Source organism: Balaenoptera acutorostrata, chromosome 16 (genome assembly GCF_949987535.1).
Source record: "Balaenoptera acutorostrata chromosome 16, mBalAcu1.1, whole genome shotgun sequence".
NCBI classification, from domain to species: domain Eukaryota; kingdom Metazoa; phylum Chordata; class Mammalia; order Artiodactyla; family Balaenopteridae; genus Balaenoptera; species Balaenoptera acutorostrata.
In genome coordinates this window covers 18,115,222-18,134,152 of record NC_080079.1, presented here as the reverse complement: position 1 = coordinate 18,134,152, position 18,931 = coordinate 18,115,222, and the positions used below count along the sequence as shown (strand labels likewise).

General features: G+C 44.8%; 1 protein-coding gene across 3 annotated transcripts in view; it reads left to right on the top strand.

The window, feature by feature from the left end:
- Window positions 1-220: 220 nt before the first annotated feature.
- ACSL5 (acyl-CoA synthetase long chain family member 5) overlaps window positions 221-18,931 on the top strand; it is a 44,273-nt gene continuing 25,562 nt past the window's right edge. The window contains exons 1-2 of one of the 3 annotated variants that reach the window (XM_007173091.3): window positions 221-387; window positions 18,688-18,872. In XM_007173091.3, the coding sequence (XP_007173153.1) occupies window positions 18,717-18,872 (156 nt within the window). In that variant the 5' untranslated portion in view covers window positions 221-387; window positions 18,688-18,716. Of the gene's footprint in view, window positions 388-2,613; window positions 2,869-18,465; window positions 18,504-18,687; window positions 18,873-18,931 lie in introns of those variants that run through there. The other 2 variants (XM_007173092.2, XM_007173093.2) reach the window with 2 other exon arrangements.

Below are 18,931 nucleotides of genomic sequence, written 5' to 3'. Positions count from 1 at the left end.
CAATGTTTTGCTTGTTAAACGTTAGCTTTCTGAGCTGAGGACTCTCTCTCTCTCTCTCTTTTTTTCTTCCTCTAAAGCCCGTTGCATAACAGTCTCCTGTTTTAAACTTTTGCCAAATCCTACACTTCTCACTGTCGGAGGTTACCACAAGTGTTTGAACAGGTAACTTCTACCTTTGAACTTCTATTGCAACAGGTTCAAAGGTTCCAGGAGAGCTGGTTAGCCACTCTCATTGGCTTCAGGTGTGGTCCCGACTCAGGCGCTGAGGAAAGGCATCATCACTGAAGGAAACGTCCGGACTCAGGAGCTGAATGTGGTGCTGAACGAGCACAGCCAGCTGTGAGGGGCGCGTTTCCTGGACCACGGAAGTGAGAGTATTCTTACAAGGTAAGCTGCAATAATGCTACCTGCTCTAAAGCTTATATGTTTATGGGAGAGCAGAGATAGGGGTGGTTGGGGAGAAGGCAGTGGGACGTGTGTCTATTCTCAGCCTAAGGCTCTTTCACAACATGAAATAACATTTGGTTGAGTAGTAATCTCAGCTGACTTGCGTGGGAGGCAAAGAAAAAATCAACTGAAATGGGGGTGGAGACATGGAAGGGGCTCTGAATGCTGGCAGGAGATGGACTTGGAAGAGAGAGTTGTTAATTTCACCAAATGCAAATAAAACAGACTTAAAAGCTTTAAAGGTTATAGCCAAAGCCAGGATGTGGGTCTCCTTCATCTTCCATTTAGAAATGTCTGTATCAATGTGATTAGAAAGGCCATCCATCAGCTGCTGCTGACAGCCCCTCCCATTTGGAAGGGAGCAGGGAAGGGAATTCTTAACAGACTTTCTATCCCATGCTGGGGTCCGTACAAGATACGTGATGTGCGTTACCTCATTGGCTCGTTTTCTCCTGTAAGGTAGGTGGTGTAGTTCCCATATAACAGATGAATAATGGGCCTCTGGGCTGTTAAACAGCGCAGCCTGGGCTGCATAGCTAGGAGGAGGTGGGGCAGGAATTTGAGTCCTGATCAGTATGTGACTACAGCCTGCTGCATGATGCAGAATTCTTGGGGGCTGTGAAAACCTTCCATCATTCCCTCAAATCTTGGGGGTGTCCCTCATGCATGTAGGATTGAACAGGAATGCACCTCTAGATGCTAGAGCTTTAGAATGACCCAGACTCTTCTGTACTTGAGCTTTTGATCCTGGAGGAAACCATCTTCTCCTGGCCCTAAGCTCTTTGTCGGGTTGGTAGAAGAAGACAGCACCCAGGGAAGAGCCCAGTAGCATTAGAATGACTGAGACTTGACACCCACTCTGCCATCCTCTGCCATCCTCTGCTCTCCGCTGAAGGGAGCTGCCCCTGTGGGAGGTGAGGTTGGAAACTAAGCAAAGCCAAGTGTTCCTCTAGCCATGAGATGAACCTGAAGATGGAAAGGCGGAGGGGGCACCCTCACCTTCCCATACTTCATCGTTCTCCCATGTCTAAAGTGGGCTCCTGTGAGGCCAAGGGACCAGCTCTTATGTTCCCTGAGATTGGGGCACAGCTCACTTTGGTTTTTATGGTTGGAGGCTTTTAGGCCCTCCTCTGTGTAGAGAAGGAATCCTAATCTAACTCTAGTAAAGAGCTGAGCTCATGCTGGATTTACCTCAGCCTTCTTAAAGGAACCAAGGCTGGGGAAAGTGCTGCTTAATTCTGGGGTGTCTGAGAGGTGGTGGGGAGGGGTGGGGGCAGGAAGGGGCCGGAGAACTTGTTCTTTCTGCCTTCAAATCTGAGAATGGAAGCTCCCATGCCCTTCTGTGGCCACAGCTATAGGTGAATCCAGTGAGACTACTGCAGGTCCCGATGCCCTGTAGACCAATCCCCAAGACTCTTTCAGGGCATCTGCACATTCAAAGCAATTTTTATAATAATACCAAGAAGTAATTTATCTTTTCCACTGTCATTGTCTCACGAGTATACAGTGGAGTTTTCCAGAGGCTCCAAGAGGCAGGATCAATCTGACAGCTAATGGCACGTGTGCTTGTGGATTCCTGATTTTAAAATTTCCCAGTTGTAATCTGGGAGGTGAGGGAGACAGCAGAATACATTTTTAATTAAAAATATGAGGTACGAAAAGGATGTGTCAGAGGAAATGAACAGATCTCCGTGGCTGTCCCTGTCGTTCCTGACATGCTTGTTTTCTTGGCTTTATCAGCACTGCTTCGGGGAGTGAGGCAGGCTCACTGGGGACTGGAGAGTGGGTGGTGACACAGTGCACGGCTGGCCGGCAATGCTGGCCAGGCCAGGCTGGCCTCCAGGTGTCCCCACAGTCTTGGGAAGGATGCGAGGGCCAAGGTGCCCTGTGGCTGGACCTCCCTCTCCTGGGAACCCAAGGAGGGGGGTCTCACCTCTCTGACACTGGTGGTCTGCAGGGGGCACCTCAGTCATCTCCGTCTGGTTTTTGGTCTTGGTTTAGCGGTAGTCAGACAAACAGGGAGAGCGTGAGTTGCGTGGATGCAGTCTGGCTTCTGTGTCAGCCCTTAGGGACTGATGGTAAAGGCTTTGAAACGGAGCCAGGAGAGCTTTAGCAGCCTTTCTCCTTCTGGTCAGAACGCTTCCACTTTCAGTTGTGAAAGAAAAACCAGGAAGTGAAGTCCCCGAGCACGTTAGAAGCTGGCCATGGCCTGACTCCTGACACGGGGCAGCTCAGACAGGGGCCTGACGGCTCAGACGGCTCAGAACCGGGGACCCTCGGCCTGCAGAGATGTTCTGAAGCCCCCGTGACTCTGGAGGAACCGGGGGGTGAGGGGAGAGGGCAGGGACTCGTGCCACGAGGAACTCAGAGCCAGGAGGCCCCATTCCCTGGAAGCACCAAGACATGCGGCCCCCTCGCAGGGTAAGGGGGCAGCTGGAGGGGGTATTCAGTAAGGGGTCTCGTGGGTATGGGGCAGAAGCCCAGGTGGCATCCTGACCCCCAGCTCTGGCGAATCTGCAGCTTGCTGTGTCACAGGCACATGTCAGTGCTCACTTTCTTCCTGGCCTCTAAGGAACTTTTTTAAACCCTCCTCATCAGGAGCATGGAGGAGAAGGAGGAGTGTGGAGGAGTCCTTTCTCCTGCCTCTCTTGGGAAAGGGGAACCACAACCCAGACCCCTTTTTGTGAGCCTGAGCCTCTGCCTATAGCTCGCCTGTGCTGCACTGGGGGTTGTCCTCAGTTTTCCTGATGGATTTTCAGTCCTTCTGAGGGGAAGAGCTGCCTGATGCATGACTGATGGAATGGTTTCTGGATGAAGTTGGATCTGTTTTAAGGAGTAGGGCCACAAGTTGAATCTAAGATGAACTTGACCTTCAAGGAGTGAGTGTTGGAAAGGGAGTCCATAGTTGGGGCTTACTACCTTCTGTGGGTATCCATCTTTTCGGTGATTTGAAAAGTAGGATTGGATCTATAGCTCCAGTTTGTAGGTAATTGGTATTCTCTAACAGAGGCAGTCTTAAAAAATAATAGAATTAAATTAAACTAAATTTAATTTAATTTAAAAATAAAAGATTGGTTCAGTTGAAAAAAAAAAGGAATAATTGGTTTTGGTGATCCCTCCCTCTGTATTCCAGCGTGAGAGTTACTTTATGGTTGTCCCCTCCAATGGACAAGTATTTGAGGTGAACACAGAATAGTCTTGGAAGAGACTCGGTATAAAATCTTGTAGGCATCACTTGTACACTTGGCACAATAAAAGGGACAAAAACTGAAATAAAACAAGAGTCACAAACACTTATAGAAGAGGCAGGCAATAGAGCTAAGTAAAGTAGATGATATGTAATAAGATGCAGGTGAGAGGCAAAATGCAAGGCAGGCGCACCCAGATAAACATACTCCAACTTAACGGGTTTTTTTCAAACATTATCCAGACCAAACAGAATGCTTCAGCCGAGCATTTGTTGAGGTCCTGACCTGAAATAGTCTTTTCTCCCAACTTTTATTATAACTCTCTGGGGGCAATGACACCTAAAATAATATCAGTGTATCATTGAGTGCCTAGGCCCTAAACCTGCAGTGGGGGCCACAGATGCTAGAGGGAGGCTGTGGGTCCAGGAAGGAGAAAGGAAGGGAACTAAGGGGGAGGGGGAAGAGGAAGCCAGTTACGCACCAGCTCATAGTGGGTACTCTGACATTTCATTAAGACAGTATTAGGAGATGGGTGGTTAAGAGAGGTGAAGCCACCTTCCCAAGATCACAAAGCAGCCAGCTGTCAACTGGAACAGAAGCTGCAGTTGGTGTGATGTTAAAAACCGTGTTCCATCCACTCCTGGGTAGAGTTAACCTCTCTCTGGACTTCCTAGAAATTTTCATTTTTAAAAAGATTCTTATGTATGGTGAGCTGGGCAGATATTGACTTCATATATTTATTAGAGACTTTTCAGGTTGACATTTTTCTAGAATGTAAATATTACAGCTACCATTCTTTGAATATTTACTGTGGGTGCAGTGCTGTGCTTACTGTTTTTTTTTCCTTTGTTTTAATTTATTTATTTAACTTATTTATTTTTGGCTGCATTGGGCCCTCGTTGCTGCGTGTGGGCTTCCTCTAGTTGCAGCGAGCGGGGGCTACTCTTTGTCATGGTGTGCGGGCTTCTCATTGCAATGGCTTCTCATGGCGGAGCATGGGCTCTAGGCGCACGGGCTTCAGTAGTTGTGGCTCATGGGCTCAGTAGTTGTGGCGCACGGACTTAGTTGCTCCGTGGTATGTGGGATCTTCCCGGGTCAGGGCCCCAACCCGCATCCCCTGCATTGGTAGGCGGATTCTTAACCACTGCACCTCCAGCGAAGCCCCTGTGCTTACTTATTTATGGGGCTTTTATCTTTTGATCTTCAAAACAGTCCTATGAGGTAGGTATGTTTTTTTGTAGACAGGGGAACCAAGACTTAGAAATAAACTGGACACAGTATGAAGATATTGGAGCTGGCATTTGAACTCTGGCTCATTTAGTTCTGAAGGCAAACTCTGCCTCCATTTCTGATGAGTCTAGTTTAGTGCATGGACCAAAGAATTAGAAACTGGGAGAAACTTTTTCCTTGCAAATCCTCCCACTTTCAAATCCATAGAAATGGAAAGCAGATCGATCCTTGGTTGCTAGGGATTGGGAGGAAATAGGAATGAGGAGTAACTGCTTAATGGTTACAGGATTTCCTTTGGGGTTGATGAAAGTGTTTTGAAACTAGATAGAGGTGGTGGTTGCACAACATTGTGAATGTACCAAATGCCGCTGAATTGTTCACTTTAAAGTGGTTAATTTTACGTTACGTGAATTGTACCTCAAAAAAAAAAAACCCCTCCCACCTCTAGGCAGGTGAATTCCTAAACCAGGATTTGGCGATATTTTTAGAAATCAGGAAGGAGGTTTCTGTTTCTGTCTGTCTCATATGCCTGGCCAGCAGATGAACTGACCCTCATTTGGAGTGTGACCTCAGGTGACTCGTGTCCGGAGGCACCCTATGAGGGTGACATGTCCCCAGCAGCCCTGAGGTCAGCCGTCGCTGCTCTCGCCGCACTCTGCTATAAACACATCCCGGTCTGTTTCTCCCCCATGTGACCATGCACCATGAGATCAGAAATGTACTCTCTCGTTCTTCCCCTGGCACAGAGGCTGGTATTTTCAGGCTCTTAATTCATGTCTTTAGAATAAATACGAGTTTTGGAGTTTGGAAAGTCAGGCAGCCCTTGTACTGCTGTGCTGAGGCCCTGGTACCCACCCTCTGTGGGGAAGCTTGTTGTAGATCTCTGGGTCTCCACGGGTCACTCTACTCTAAGAGTTGTGAGGTTGTGAGTGGCTTGTGGGAGGATGCAGGGGTGCGGTAGGGTTGAGGGAGATGGCGGGGTCAGAGCTCAGAGGTGGACCATGTGGTCCCCAACTAGAAATCCTCTGTTTAAATAGAAATGAGGAGTTGTTAAGACCTTTGTATGTAAGTCGAAGGGCAGTTATACTACAAAGATCATGACCATCTCTTCTCTTTGGGGACATCTCAAAATAGAACATCTGATATTGACAAGGAGTTAGAAACTGACTTAAGTGGAAGAGGGAAAAAGAGAGCTCATCTTCACTGAGGGCTTCCTATGTGCTGGACAGCATACTGGAAAGTCTACCCATAGTATCCCTTTTAAGTAGAGATAATTACCTACCCCTTCTGGTGTGCAGTGGAGGGAAAATGATGCACAGTGACATTAAGTAACTGTCCCAAGGCCACATATCTGGTAAGTGGTAGTGCTGTTGCTCTGGTACCTAGAAAGGCAATGGCCTTAAATGTTTGCCACTGGAAATGAGACTATTGGGAATAAAGCTGCTTGTTTGCACACTAATCTGGTGACCTCTGACCACTTGCCCGACCAGGTAGCGAGTGGGCTGTTTCTGCAGAGACCTCTTTCACAGCCTCCTGCATCAGCCTGTCTTTATCCTGGCCTGGGTGACGGGGTGCTAGCACTTTGTCCAGCCTATCTTTATACAGGCTCTTATCAACTCCAGTGGATGGTACTGGTTCTCCTGACCTCAGCATTCTCATAATTCACTTGGTCAGCAATAGGCTTGGGAGGCCTTTGGGAATGTTTACTGAGACAAGAATTTCCTCAGGGTAGAGCTGCTGGACTATGGCTTGTTGGAAGCACAGTAGTAGATCAAGGTTGACTAAGTCGATCTAAGATCCAGTGGGATTTGTCACTGCCTGTCACCAGCCTATGAGTGGCTCAGCAACTATCCTATGTGATCTTCATGGACTGAGTTAAGAGGATTTTGGCATTTGACTTAATGAAGGCTTACCTGATAAATCCCACCCACCCCACCAAGGCCTGGCATCCCAAGGCTCTCTGGTGTTTGTGAACCAAATGACTCCAGTGGTGTAGTGTCTATACCAGGCCCCAGACACTGTCTTACTCAGCCCTTTGGAGGCTTTGTCTTTTTTCCCTTTCAACTAAAGGTGGATCCTCTATCTCCATCAGACATGTCTCTTCACCATTTCCCTTCATGCTTGTCCCACTTTGGTGCCTGTAACCCTGCTGCACCTCTCACCCCACATCCGGGTATTCCTCTTCCTCTCTTCTACTTAGGTTTATCCAACCTAATATGGTGACTGCTCTCTCCATGGAAAAGAAGATGGAGAGACACAGACAACAATGGAGAAAGATAGTTTGGTGACAGTGACCCTGGTTGGAATCATAGTTGGGGTCTTACCAGCCATTGGCCTCCTTGGTGGGGTGGTCATCCTTGATTGACCCTGGACATAAGACTATTGTCAATAAAGCCAGGGGATCAAGGACCACATATCCTTGAGGGTCTACAGCCACCTCCACCTACTCCAGTCTACACTGGCCTCTCCCTTCTTCATATTCATTAGCTTATCTTGCACACTGAATCCTTGTATAAGTGATTTTAAAAGAATTTTTTTTAATTAAGTTATTTTATTTATTTGTTTTTGGCTGCATTGGGTCTTCATTGCTGTGCGCGGGCTTTCTCTAGTTGTGGCGAGCGGGGGCTACTCTTTTGTTGTGGTGCGCGGGCTTCTCATTGCGGTGGCTTCTCTTGGTGCGGAGCACAGGCTCTAGGCGCCGCGGCCTTCAGTAGTTGTGGCACGTGGGCTCAGTAGTTGTGGCACACGGGCTTAGTTGCTCCGTGGCATGTAGGATCTTCCCGGCCCAGGGCTCGAACCTGTGTCCCCTGCATTGGCAGGCGGATTCCTAACCACTGCGCCACCAGGGAAGCCCTGTGTAAGTGATTTTAGTGTTCGATGGACCCATAAGTCCCCAGAGGGCAGGAGCTGTGCCTTCTAAGTGTTTGGCCCTTTGCACACAGCACAGTGCTGGGCATACACTGAGTCTAAGATCTTGGTTTGCCTTATTCAAAGGAAATTATACGTAAGGTTAAAGTGCAGAGGGTAAATGTATCTCTTGCCACATACATACTTTCTCCAGAATGTATGGAGCAGATGCTCGCAAAGCTGGGGTACATTCCACAGAGCATTTGTCTCCTGCCTGGGGAATTGGCTTCATCCCCTACTGGACTGTGAACTCTGAGTGTAGTTTCCCCATGCTGGACACACTGCCTGGCACATAGTAGGTGCTCATATATTCGAATGCTTGTAGGATGAGTGAACCTTGACCTCACTCGGGTCGGGTTGCTTAGTGTTGCCCTTGCTGTAGCGGGAAGTCCGGCTGTGGCATTTCTGAGGAGGGCTCAGCGGCTCTCCCCACCCCCCCGACCCCCACTGTGTCTAGGCGCACATCGTGTCATTGCGGGAATGAGTTTTGCAACCTGTTTCCTTCAGTAGACTCCCCTCCCTAGGTGCCTTTCTCTGAACTTGTGCTAATGGTGAGCGGAAGGGGAGGGTGGCTCGATGGCACTCAGTGGGTTCCCACCGTATGTCGGGCACAGGGCTGCATTAAGATAGCCTCTGCCTGGGAGAGGCAGCTCAAGTTGTCAGCTGAGCCCCAGGGACCCCCAAGACCCAAACCCAAGGAAAGAGCTGATCCGACTTCTACAGCTTTTCCTGTGCTATTCGGTAGCAAAGATATCACCAGTGGATATGCATCGAAACCCTGAGGATTTATTTACGGTTATGCTTGCTGGTGGGTCAGGGAACTGTCCCAAGCCTAGCCCTCACCTCCTCTCTGCCAGCCACCTGACAAACTGGAACTGTTGGGTGTGGCCTAGGAATTGGGCTAGGAAAAACAAATGTGGGAGATTGGTATCTCTTCCCTGTTTTTTTTTTGGCTTTTATTTTTTAAGATTTTTTGATGTGGACCCTTTTTAAAGACTTTTTTGAATTTGTTACCGTATTTCTTCTGTTTTATGTTTTGTTTCTTTGGCGCTGAGGCATGTGAGATCTTAGCTCCCTGACCAGGAATTGAACCTGCACCCCCTGCATTGGAAGGTGAAATCTTAACCACTAGACCGCCAGGGAAGTCCCTCTGTTTCCTGTTTTAGTTATTTAAGCACTCACAGAATCTTTCCGGGGTGTGGAAATGACTGCTTCGCCACCCTTGGGGTTTTAACAGGGATCCCCTTTGATAATGCTGTCTTCCTGCTTGGCCACACGTGAATGACCCCGTGGAGGTGACAAGGAGGCCCTTTCCCATCTGCCTGGGGGCATCCCGTGGGCTGTGTGCTTCAGAGCACACTGGGTGCCAGGCCCCCAGGGGAGGAGAGCCACCCAGGCCTGGGAACCCAGCCCTGCTTGGTGGAGAAGGCTAGTGCCAGGCGGTGGCCTGAGCAACCAGGCGCTGGTGAGTGGCTGAGAAGTTATCTGTAGGCTCGTAGGTTGGGATGTTACACCAGCCTCTGTGCTCAGCAACTGCTGAGAATGTTGAAAGATGCACTTTCAGGTCCCCTTTGACCCCATGACTCAACCTTCACCTTTGGTTTCTTATCCACTAAGGGAATGAATGAAAAACGTTTCCACCCTCAGAGCTGCCATCCAGACTGGCAGGTAACGTGAGTGCAGGGAAAAGGCTACTGATGGAATGTAGCTTTAGTGGTGGGAGAGCTGCACTTCTAGAAACGAGGCTGAGGCTGTATTCTCAGGTGTAGTCACATGAAATGCCACCAACCAAGGTGGTGGAACTTTCTAAGTCAGCTGCCTTAGTCAGAAGTGGGATAATTCAGAGTTGTTCATTTTATGTTTTTCTTTTTTTTAAAAAAGCATGCATATTACAGATTAAATGATACATACTCTCAAGTGTTACCGTCCCAATGATACCTACTGTAACCTCCCTAATTAAAATTCACCCCCTGCTGTACACTCAATCCTCTTTCCCTAATATAGTTTTTATTCCACAGTATTCTATAATCTAGTTCTTGTTCAGGCTTGTCGCCAAACTCCCAATAAAATACAACCCCACAAGAGCAGGGTTTCACTGCTATATCCCCAGCACCTGGAATGATGCTGATGATATACAGTCAAGCCCTTAAATATCTTTGGCTGAATGACTGAATACTCAAAACTTTCTGGACAATCCATTCATAATTTCTCCTCTTCAGTCTGTCTTTTCCTATGAGGATTATTCTTTCAGAAACACAAAAGCATACACTACACTGTCCAAGTGGGTTTTTTCCTTTCTACTTGGTAGTATTTCACATAGTTCTTTCCTTATCAGTATATACAGACCTGCTTTATTCTCCTTACTACCTGCCAAGAATTCCATTGTGTGTAAGTGCTATAATTTATCTGGTTACTCTCCTATCAAGGAAGGCTTTCCTGGTTTCTGACATTATCAGCAATCCTATAGATTAATGATGATGAACAGAATAGCTCATACCTGAGCCCATGCTTCAGGCATTGTTCTAAGCACCATACAGGTACATGAACTCCTTTAATCATGGTGACAGCCTTATGAGGGAGATACTAGTATTGCCATTTTATGGATGAGAGAACACACAGAAGTTATCTACCCTAGGTCACAAAGCTGACCACAGACAAGGATTAAGCGCAGTGTGACTCAGGGTCCATATTCCTAACCGGTGCCTCAAACAGCCATTTAAAGTGAAGCACTTTTTATTGAACTGATGTCTTTCTATGGAATAAATTACTAGTAGGGTCATTAGGTCAAAGGGAACACATTTTAAATTGTGGTAGCGGGCAATGGGCACACCCCTACGGAGGCTGTCCCAAGTTTACGTCTTCGTGATTGATAGTGCATTTTGTACTGTTTCATCATCGTGAATCTAAATGATGGGGAAAAGGCATTTCATTTACCATTTGCATTTTAAAAAACTATAAGTGGGGCTTCCCTGGTGGCGCAGTGGTTGAGAATCTGCCTGCCAATGCAGGGGACACGGGTTCGAGCCCTGGTCTGGGAGGATCCCACATGCCGTGGAGCAACTGGGCCCGTGGGCCACAATTGCTGAGCCTGCGCGTCTGGAGCCTGTGCCCCGCAACGGGAGGGGCCGCGATAGTGAAAGGCCCGCGCACCGCGATGAAGAGCGGTCCCCGCACCGCGATGAAGAGTGGCCCCCACTTGCCGTAACTAGAGAAAGCCCTCGCACGAACTGAAGACCCAACACAGCCAAAAATAAAGAAAGAAATAAATAAAGTAGCTATAAAATTAAAAAAAAAAAAAAAAAACTATAAGTGGAGCTGAATGTCTCTCCCTGGTTTTAAGTAACCTGTTTGTTTTGCCATGAACTTTCTGGTCATGCCCTCTGCCCTTGGTTTTACTGGGTTGTATTTTGTTTTTCATTGACTTCTACGCATTTCTACTGAGGAAATGAGCTCTTTGCCTATCTGGAATATTTGATATTTTTCCCAGTTTATCTTTGACTTTGTCTCTGGTATCTGTTCTGCAGGGCAAATATCTTTTAAAGTTTTGTGTAGTCAAAGTTGCCAACATTTCCCTTTTATAGCTTCTAGGTTTTGTGTCTGTCTTGAGTCTTCCCCATGCCAAGATTATAAAAAACAATTCTCTCATACTTTTTATCCTCAAATACTCTCATGGTTTTCAATGTTTTATATTTAGTCTTTGATCCATCTCCAATGTATTTTTGTTTTAGGGGTAAGACAGTAATCAACTTTCGGTATTCTCTCTGAATGGCTAGTCACTTGTCTCAACACATTGATTGTAAGTGAAAAAAATCTATCTTGATTTGGACTGCAATTTAGTATATGATAATAGCATCCACTGGGAGTATTTCAGGATTATCTCATTACATAGATTTGTCTATTTATGATCAATAGAAAACTTCTATAGCTCCATAGTAAGCAAATTTGGTAGTGTTTGGGTAACCTCTCTGCTACCCACCCAATTCCTGTTACTTTTCAAAAACTTTCTGACTATTTTTGTAAGTTTTATTTTTCTGGGTGAACTTTAACTTTTTAATTTCCCAAGAAAATCCTATTGGTCTTTATTAGGGTTGCATTAAATGTATAAATTTATTTCGGGAGATTGGACCCCTTGACTATTTCAAGTATGTCTTTCCATTATTCAAGTCTTTTTATGTCCCTCGGATGTGATCTTTTTAGATGTAGGTTTTACACATTTATTCCTATATACACTATTGGGAATGGCACCTTTTCCATTATTTTTGAATTAGTTATTTGCACAAAATATAGGCAAGCTATCGACTTTCTGGCTACTGATTTGGTAACTGGCCACCTTACTGAAATATCTCATGGTTTCTAATTGCCTCTTATTTCTTTAGAGAGATTTTAGGATTCCCTTCTCAGCAATTTTTTTTTTCAATTGCAAAATATGACAATAAATTTTATCTTGGATATAACTGAATGTTGGCCCTTTCTGACTCATTTAAGACAACATGGGTAGCTGAGGTTTACCCTCCTTAGGAACCAATGCTTTTCCATTTTTTAAATTTTGTATTGAAATATAGTTGATTTACAATGTTGTGTTAGTTTCAGGTGTACAACAAAGTGATTCAATTATACATATATATAAATATATATATATTCCTTTTTTACATTCTCTTCCATTATAGGTTATTACAAGATACTGAGTATAGTTCTTTGTGCTATACAGTAGGTCCTCATATCAGCCTTTTCTCTGACTAAGTTTTGCGAAGGAGGATTGTTGTCTCAAATCATGTTATATTTTATTTCTTATTAGAAGAAAACTCCATGTGCTACAGAAGAGTAAACTGGTGTAAGGAAAGGTGAAAACTCCTTAGCTCCAGAGCTCTGAGAAAGCTGGGTGAAGGATCTTGCAATAGAACTCTTAACTGGTTCACATTCATTGCATATAAAGGAAAAGGTTATCAGATCCTCCCAGGTATGCTCATGAGGCTATTGGTTTGTAATGTCCTATTGACCTGTTGCCATTACTTTGGGGTTTGTCTATATATATTAACTATGCAGTTAAGGAATGATATGGAGGGCTCCTAAATTGGGGGTGGCAGAAATTTAGGGAAATAACAATGGAGTCTGGATTAGAACTTAAAGCCCAACCAAGAAAGCAGAACTTTCATATACAGCCTCCTTAATAACACATAGGCCCCTTTGGAGTCATTATGAGTTGAGAAGATTTGTGACATAGTCTCTAAGAGAGAGTAAGTAATTCAGTATGGAAGAATGTGTTAATTAACTGCGTGTAAGAACTTGGGGACTCTGGTCTCCCTTTTAATGAACTTTCTATCACCTCAGAATGAGCCCATACATGCAAGAGAACAGAAAACCAATTAAGTCCAAATGAGTGTGCCACTTTCTAGAAGGCAGATTCTTTTAAAGCTTATAATTGCAATCTATATCTCATTATTGAATAGAAAATAATTAGTTCTTCAAGACTAAAAGCAAAGATAATTAGTCTTATTGTCCCTTGAATTCCAAAAACCCGGGGCAACAGAATCATGTATTTTTAGGCTGGACCTTTTACCCACTTAACACTGTAGATGGCTTCATTTGATAAGATCCATCCTGCAGATTCTTCCAAGCCTGGAGGAGTAGACTGATCCTGACTGGTTTTTGATATATGTTAGAAATACATCCTTTCACCATCCATCATCCCGAACCTAATACCCTGCCAAAATATTGATCAGGAGTACCTATCTCAAGATTCTCCAGAGTGACTTTTGATGATTTAAGATTGGAGAGTTTGGGGGTGGGAGAGTTTTATTAAGGGAAAAGTGGGTCAACTGAAAGTATTTAGAACAGATAATTCTGACCTAGAAAACTGGTCATTTATTCAGCAACCACTCATTGAAAATTCACTGTGTGCCAGGCATGGTGCAGGCATTGGAAGCACAGCAGTGAACAAAACAAAAATCCTTGTTCCAATTAAAGCATCAGTTCAGTAGGGGCAATGGACCATAAGGGACCAGGACTATTTCAGATAGCAAACAGTGACATGGAGAAGAGAAAGCAGGGTCCATAATAGTGACTGAGGTGGAAAGGGCAATATTAAATAGGGTGATCAGAGAGAGCCCCTGAGGAAATGACATTGGAGTTGAGATCTGACCTATAAGCAATACACAACCATTTCAGATCTGGGGAACAGTGTTTCAGGCAAAAAGAAGAGCAGATACAGAGACCCTAAGATGGGAGTGGACTTACGCTTGAAGAGCAGAATACACAGCAGAAAAATAAAATCTTTTAAGTGAAAGGGACTATCAAAAGACAAATTATTTATAGACTATAGGGATAATCTGAAAGATTCATAGCAATAAACATAGTTGACCAAAAACATGAATATTAGAGTAGAAGGGGGTCATTTAAGGACTTTATCCAAGGAAAATGAGACAATGAAGACATGCTGCCCCAAATCTTCAAAGGAGCAAAACCCAAAGCTGATATGGAGGGTGGTCATAACCTAGGTACCAAGGCTGGTCCTGGGAGCTTGCAAGCAGGTATGAAGGCAGGAGGTGTCCTTCAGCAAGCTTGGGAATTCAACATGTCAGGAGCCAGATGAGTAATGTTGGCTGCGGCCATTCAAACCACAGAGGAAGTGAGGACCCTGGAGAGTGAGTCAAGGGGAAGGGCTGAGGACAGATGGGCATCCTGGGGTATGGGACTAAGGCGTGTCACTATTACCACATCAGAAAGCGGAGGAAGCTTCCCACTTGGGGCCAGCCTGTGGCTTGTTCAACCATCTGTAGATAACCTCAAACAAGAACTCCCAGATACAGTGTAACACAGCTCTCCTTCCTCTTTTCTTTACTGCTATTGCACTTGTCCCTACTCCATTCTTTCCCAACTGGGAGTGACGTTAAGGGAAGAGGAAAAGCTTGCAGGGGGTTCTGTGGAGTGACCGATCCAGGATTGTAATTTGAGTGACACAGGACACATGACGAGAGAGATGGTGGCTTCTCCCCTTGTTTACTTGAACATATCTGGAAGTGTTCATGGTTTCTAAAGTTTGGAATGGCAACCAGTCCAGTAGTGGTGTAACCTGAAGGTCTTGCCTTCTCTCAGACCCTTGGTTTCTCCCATTTAAACAGTGAGAGAGTTACATGATATGGTTGCAAATCTTCTCTAGTGCTAGCATCCTAGGTTCAAAATGTGTGTGTGTGTGTTGTGCATTAAAAAGGAGACTATCAATATAGTGAAAAGACAACCTACACATTGGGAGAAAATATTTGCAAATCATATATCTGATAAGGATCTAGTATCCGGAATATATAAAGAAGGCTTACAAGTCAACAACAAAAAGACAAACAGCCCAATTTAAAAATAGGCAAAGGACTGCAATAGACATTTCTTCACAGAAGAAATACAGATGGCCAAAAAGCACATGAAATTTGCTAAACATCATTAGTCATTAGGGAAATGCAAATCAAAATCAAAATGAGATGTCATTTCACACCCATTAGAATGGCTATTATTTTTTTTTTTTAAAGAAAAGAAAATAGCAAATGTTGGTAAGGATGTAAAGAAATTGGAATCCTCTACATTGCTGGTTGGAATGTAAAATGATAGAGCTACTGTGGAAAACAGTTTGGTGGTTCTTCAAAAAATTAAATGTAAAATTACCATGTGACCCAGCAATTCCACTACTATTTACCCCAAAGAATTGAAAATAGGTATTCAAACAAAACTTGTATACAAATGTTCATAGCACTATTCACCACAGCCAAAATGTGGAAATAACCTAAATATCTACCAACTGATGACTGGATCAGCAACATGTGGTCTATCCATACAATGGAACATTCTTCAGCCATTAGAAGGAATGAAGTACTGATACATGCTAAACCTTAAACATGGATAAACCTTAAAAATATTATGCTGAGTGAAAGAAGTTAGACACAAAGAGTCGCATATTACATGATTCCATTTATACGAAATATTCAGAGTGGGTAAATACATGGAAACAGAAAGTGAATTAGTGGCTGCCAGGGGTGAGGGGGAGGAGAGAATGGGAGTTACAGTTTAATGGTTTCCGCTTTTGGGGTGATGAAAACGTTTTGGAAATAACTAGAGATGGTGGTTGCACAACACTGTGAATGTATTAAATGCTGCTAAATTGTACATTTTAAAACTGGTTTATTCTATGTTATATGAATTTTACCTCAATTTTTTACAATGTGGGGAGGCAGGGAGGAAGCATCTGAAATTCTGTGTATATCCTATTTGGATACCTGGTCAGCAATAGCAAACAAAGTGAGTAAGCTATTTCAGTTGACAAATAGATACATCTTTCAGTGTTTTCTGCCAATAAAGTCCCTTGCCAGTGTAGGCAAGGTAGTGAAGTGGCCAGGCTCATCCCATTTGTGGGCAGTAGGACAGGAGTATACCTAAAAGGAGTGCTCAAGAATTGGCAGACCGTGGTCCGGATTAAACCAGATGTGTTTTCATTTATCCCATACCAGACCCTTACTAATGGAACCAGAAGTTAAAATTGAAGTTTCATAAAAATCCAGTGTCCCAGGTTTTCTAGGGAGTAAAGAATCTGACCATCTGGTGACCCTGGGCTCACATTACTACATGGTAAGAATCAGCCAGGGTGGACAGCAGGTGCCACCTTTAGACTGGTCATGGGTTCTTTCTCTCTCTCTCGTCCCTTTGTGTTACCTGCCAGGCAATTCACCCTCCTTCTTACCCCATCCCACACTACCACATTTCACCTTTAGACCCTCTTTTGAAGACGTTGTTTGCAAAGTCTCCCATTAAGTCTCCCACTGAAATGTAAAGCTGCCATGTGTAAGAAGAGGGCAAAAGTCCTCAGTGCAACAATCTATTCTTGTATCCAAGAAGGGAGGTGCAGGTAAGAATCTTTTACTAGAGGAGGGATGAAGGTAAAGGGCAGAATCCCAGATTCTAAGGTACCACCAGACTGGTGGCAGTACCCCAGGCTGAGGAAAGGGGTTGGCAATAGGCAGAGATGGCTGAGCACAAAGCAGGTTTCCCTTCCCTTTGGCATTGCTACCTGTCCTGTGAATTTTGCAGCTTCCCCTGGGGCAGCCCCCCTTCTCAGCCTTGGGTGGGTGGCCGGCCTTGGAATGGTGTCCCACATGGCTGGCTCTTTAACATGCTTTGCCTCCTGGACTGCCTTACCACACAAGATTGGCCAAGGCTGGATTACAAAAATCCCAGCTCTCAGAATCCTGGCAGGTGGTCATAATAGCACCTGTTGTTAGGTAAACTAGCACCTTTGGGGTCTGGCTTTTTTTTTAATCTTCCTTTTCGTTACCTAAACACAATGTGGAAGAAACCAAAGAGTTGAGACAGTCATCCCAGTCTCTGGAAGTCCAATTTTCCTGCATAAAATGGAAAGGGACTACTCCAAACTCAGGTAATAACCAATCAAGGGGTAGAAAAATGATGAAAAGTGACTCAGGGTTTCTTGTGACTGTTACTGTTCCCACACAAAATTTCTAGGCTTTATAGCCTTTTTTAGAGTGGAATGAACTGTTTCCCTTAATGGCGAAAGTTCCAGATGCCAGCTAATGGCAGCTGTCCCAAAGCTCTAAGGGTGACTATGACTTTTTATCGGACTTGCTTTGCTCTCTTGCTTTTGAGTAGGAATGTTTGGTTTCATCTCTGAGATATAGGACGTTGCAGTAAACTTTAAAGAATACAAAATCTGAAATGCTTTTGCTGTGACCTGTAAGGTGCCAGATGAATTCAGTCTCCTTGAACTGTGTGGCTAGACTCTATAAGGAAAAAATGAATTGTGATTTTGTAGATTTTAATGGGGAAGCAGCAGTGGCAAATGGTGAGTGACCTTGGACAAGTCACTACTTCTGGGAGTTTCTATTTTCTTTGTCTGTAAAATGCGATTTCAATTAGATAATCCATGCAAACAACACAGCTCAGTGCCTGGCATAGAGCTGGTGCTCATTTGTTTGATGCTGTTACTGTCCTAGTCAAGTCTGAAAGTTGTGAGGCAAGAGCTGGGAGAGATGGCTTCAGCGAGAATAAGTTCCTAGGACCCACTCAAATGTTAATGCCTCCTGTTAGAGTAGTTTGAAGCTGGAAACTACAAGAAAAGCTGAGTTGTGGGGGAAGACTGTTTCTTTTGGTTCGCTGAGATCACTTCCCGGCCTAAATCTTCAATGCTCACCTGCTACCATGTGTCAGGCCCATTCTCCTGCATCCTTCCTGCAGACCTGGCTAAAGTTGCCTCCAATAAAAATGGTTCCTCCAGGCTCCCTGGAGGAGAGGACTTTGGACCTGGCAAGCTGTGATGCTGTTGATCTCTGAGACCCTCCTGATGGCTCAGAAAAGAAAGCAATGAGCAAGCCATATCTGGCCAGCAGGAAATGTCTTTCACAGGAGAATGCTTAATTTCTAAGATGGGTGGTGTCACCTCTCCTGACGTTCCCTCTTCTGTCTGGTTATACTAGGGAGATGCAGTTGCAAGAGTCCTTCGTGACCCTCGGTCTGCTTGGGCAGGGGGAGCTCTCTGGAGCCCCCTCCTCTGACTACCAGCTTATTTTGGGTCCAGAGGGCTTCTTCTAGGCTTTGTCAGTCAAAAAATTAAAGGGTAGTCCTTTCTCAAAATTGTCTGGGAAATGATTAACCTGTTTCCTTTGATCCTTTCCGCCTTGTGGGAGGACAGTCAAGTAGCAAGGGTAGAGAATGCATTCTACTATTCTCGACAATGTTAAGGTAAACAGTGGGAGAAATTCAGCTGCTAAAGTGGTCCAACCCTGGCTATTTGGAGGGCTAGAAGCTGTGTGTGTGTGTGTGTGTGTGTGTGTGTGTGTGTGTTCTTCCTGTAAACATAGAGCTATTGAGTAAAAATATACGGCCATTTCCTCTAACTTTTTCTTTCCTTCTTTCTTTTTTTTAGGCCTGAATTTCCTGCTGCTATTCACAAAGATGCTTTTTATCTTTAACTTCTTGTTTTCCCCACTTCCAACTCCGGCATTGATCTGCATCCTGACCTTTGGAGCTGCCATATTCCTGTGGCTGATTAACAGACCTCATCCTGTGTTGCCTCTTGTTGATCTGAACAAGCAATCGGTGGGACTCGAGGTAACTTACCCAGCACCTTTTCAGTTTGTCAAACTTGATCAAGCACAAACTAATTCAAG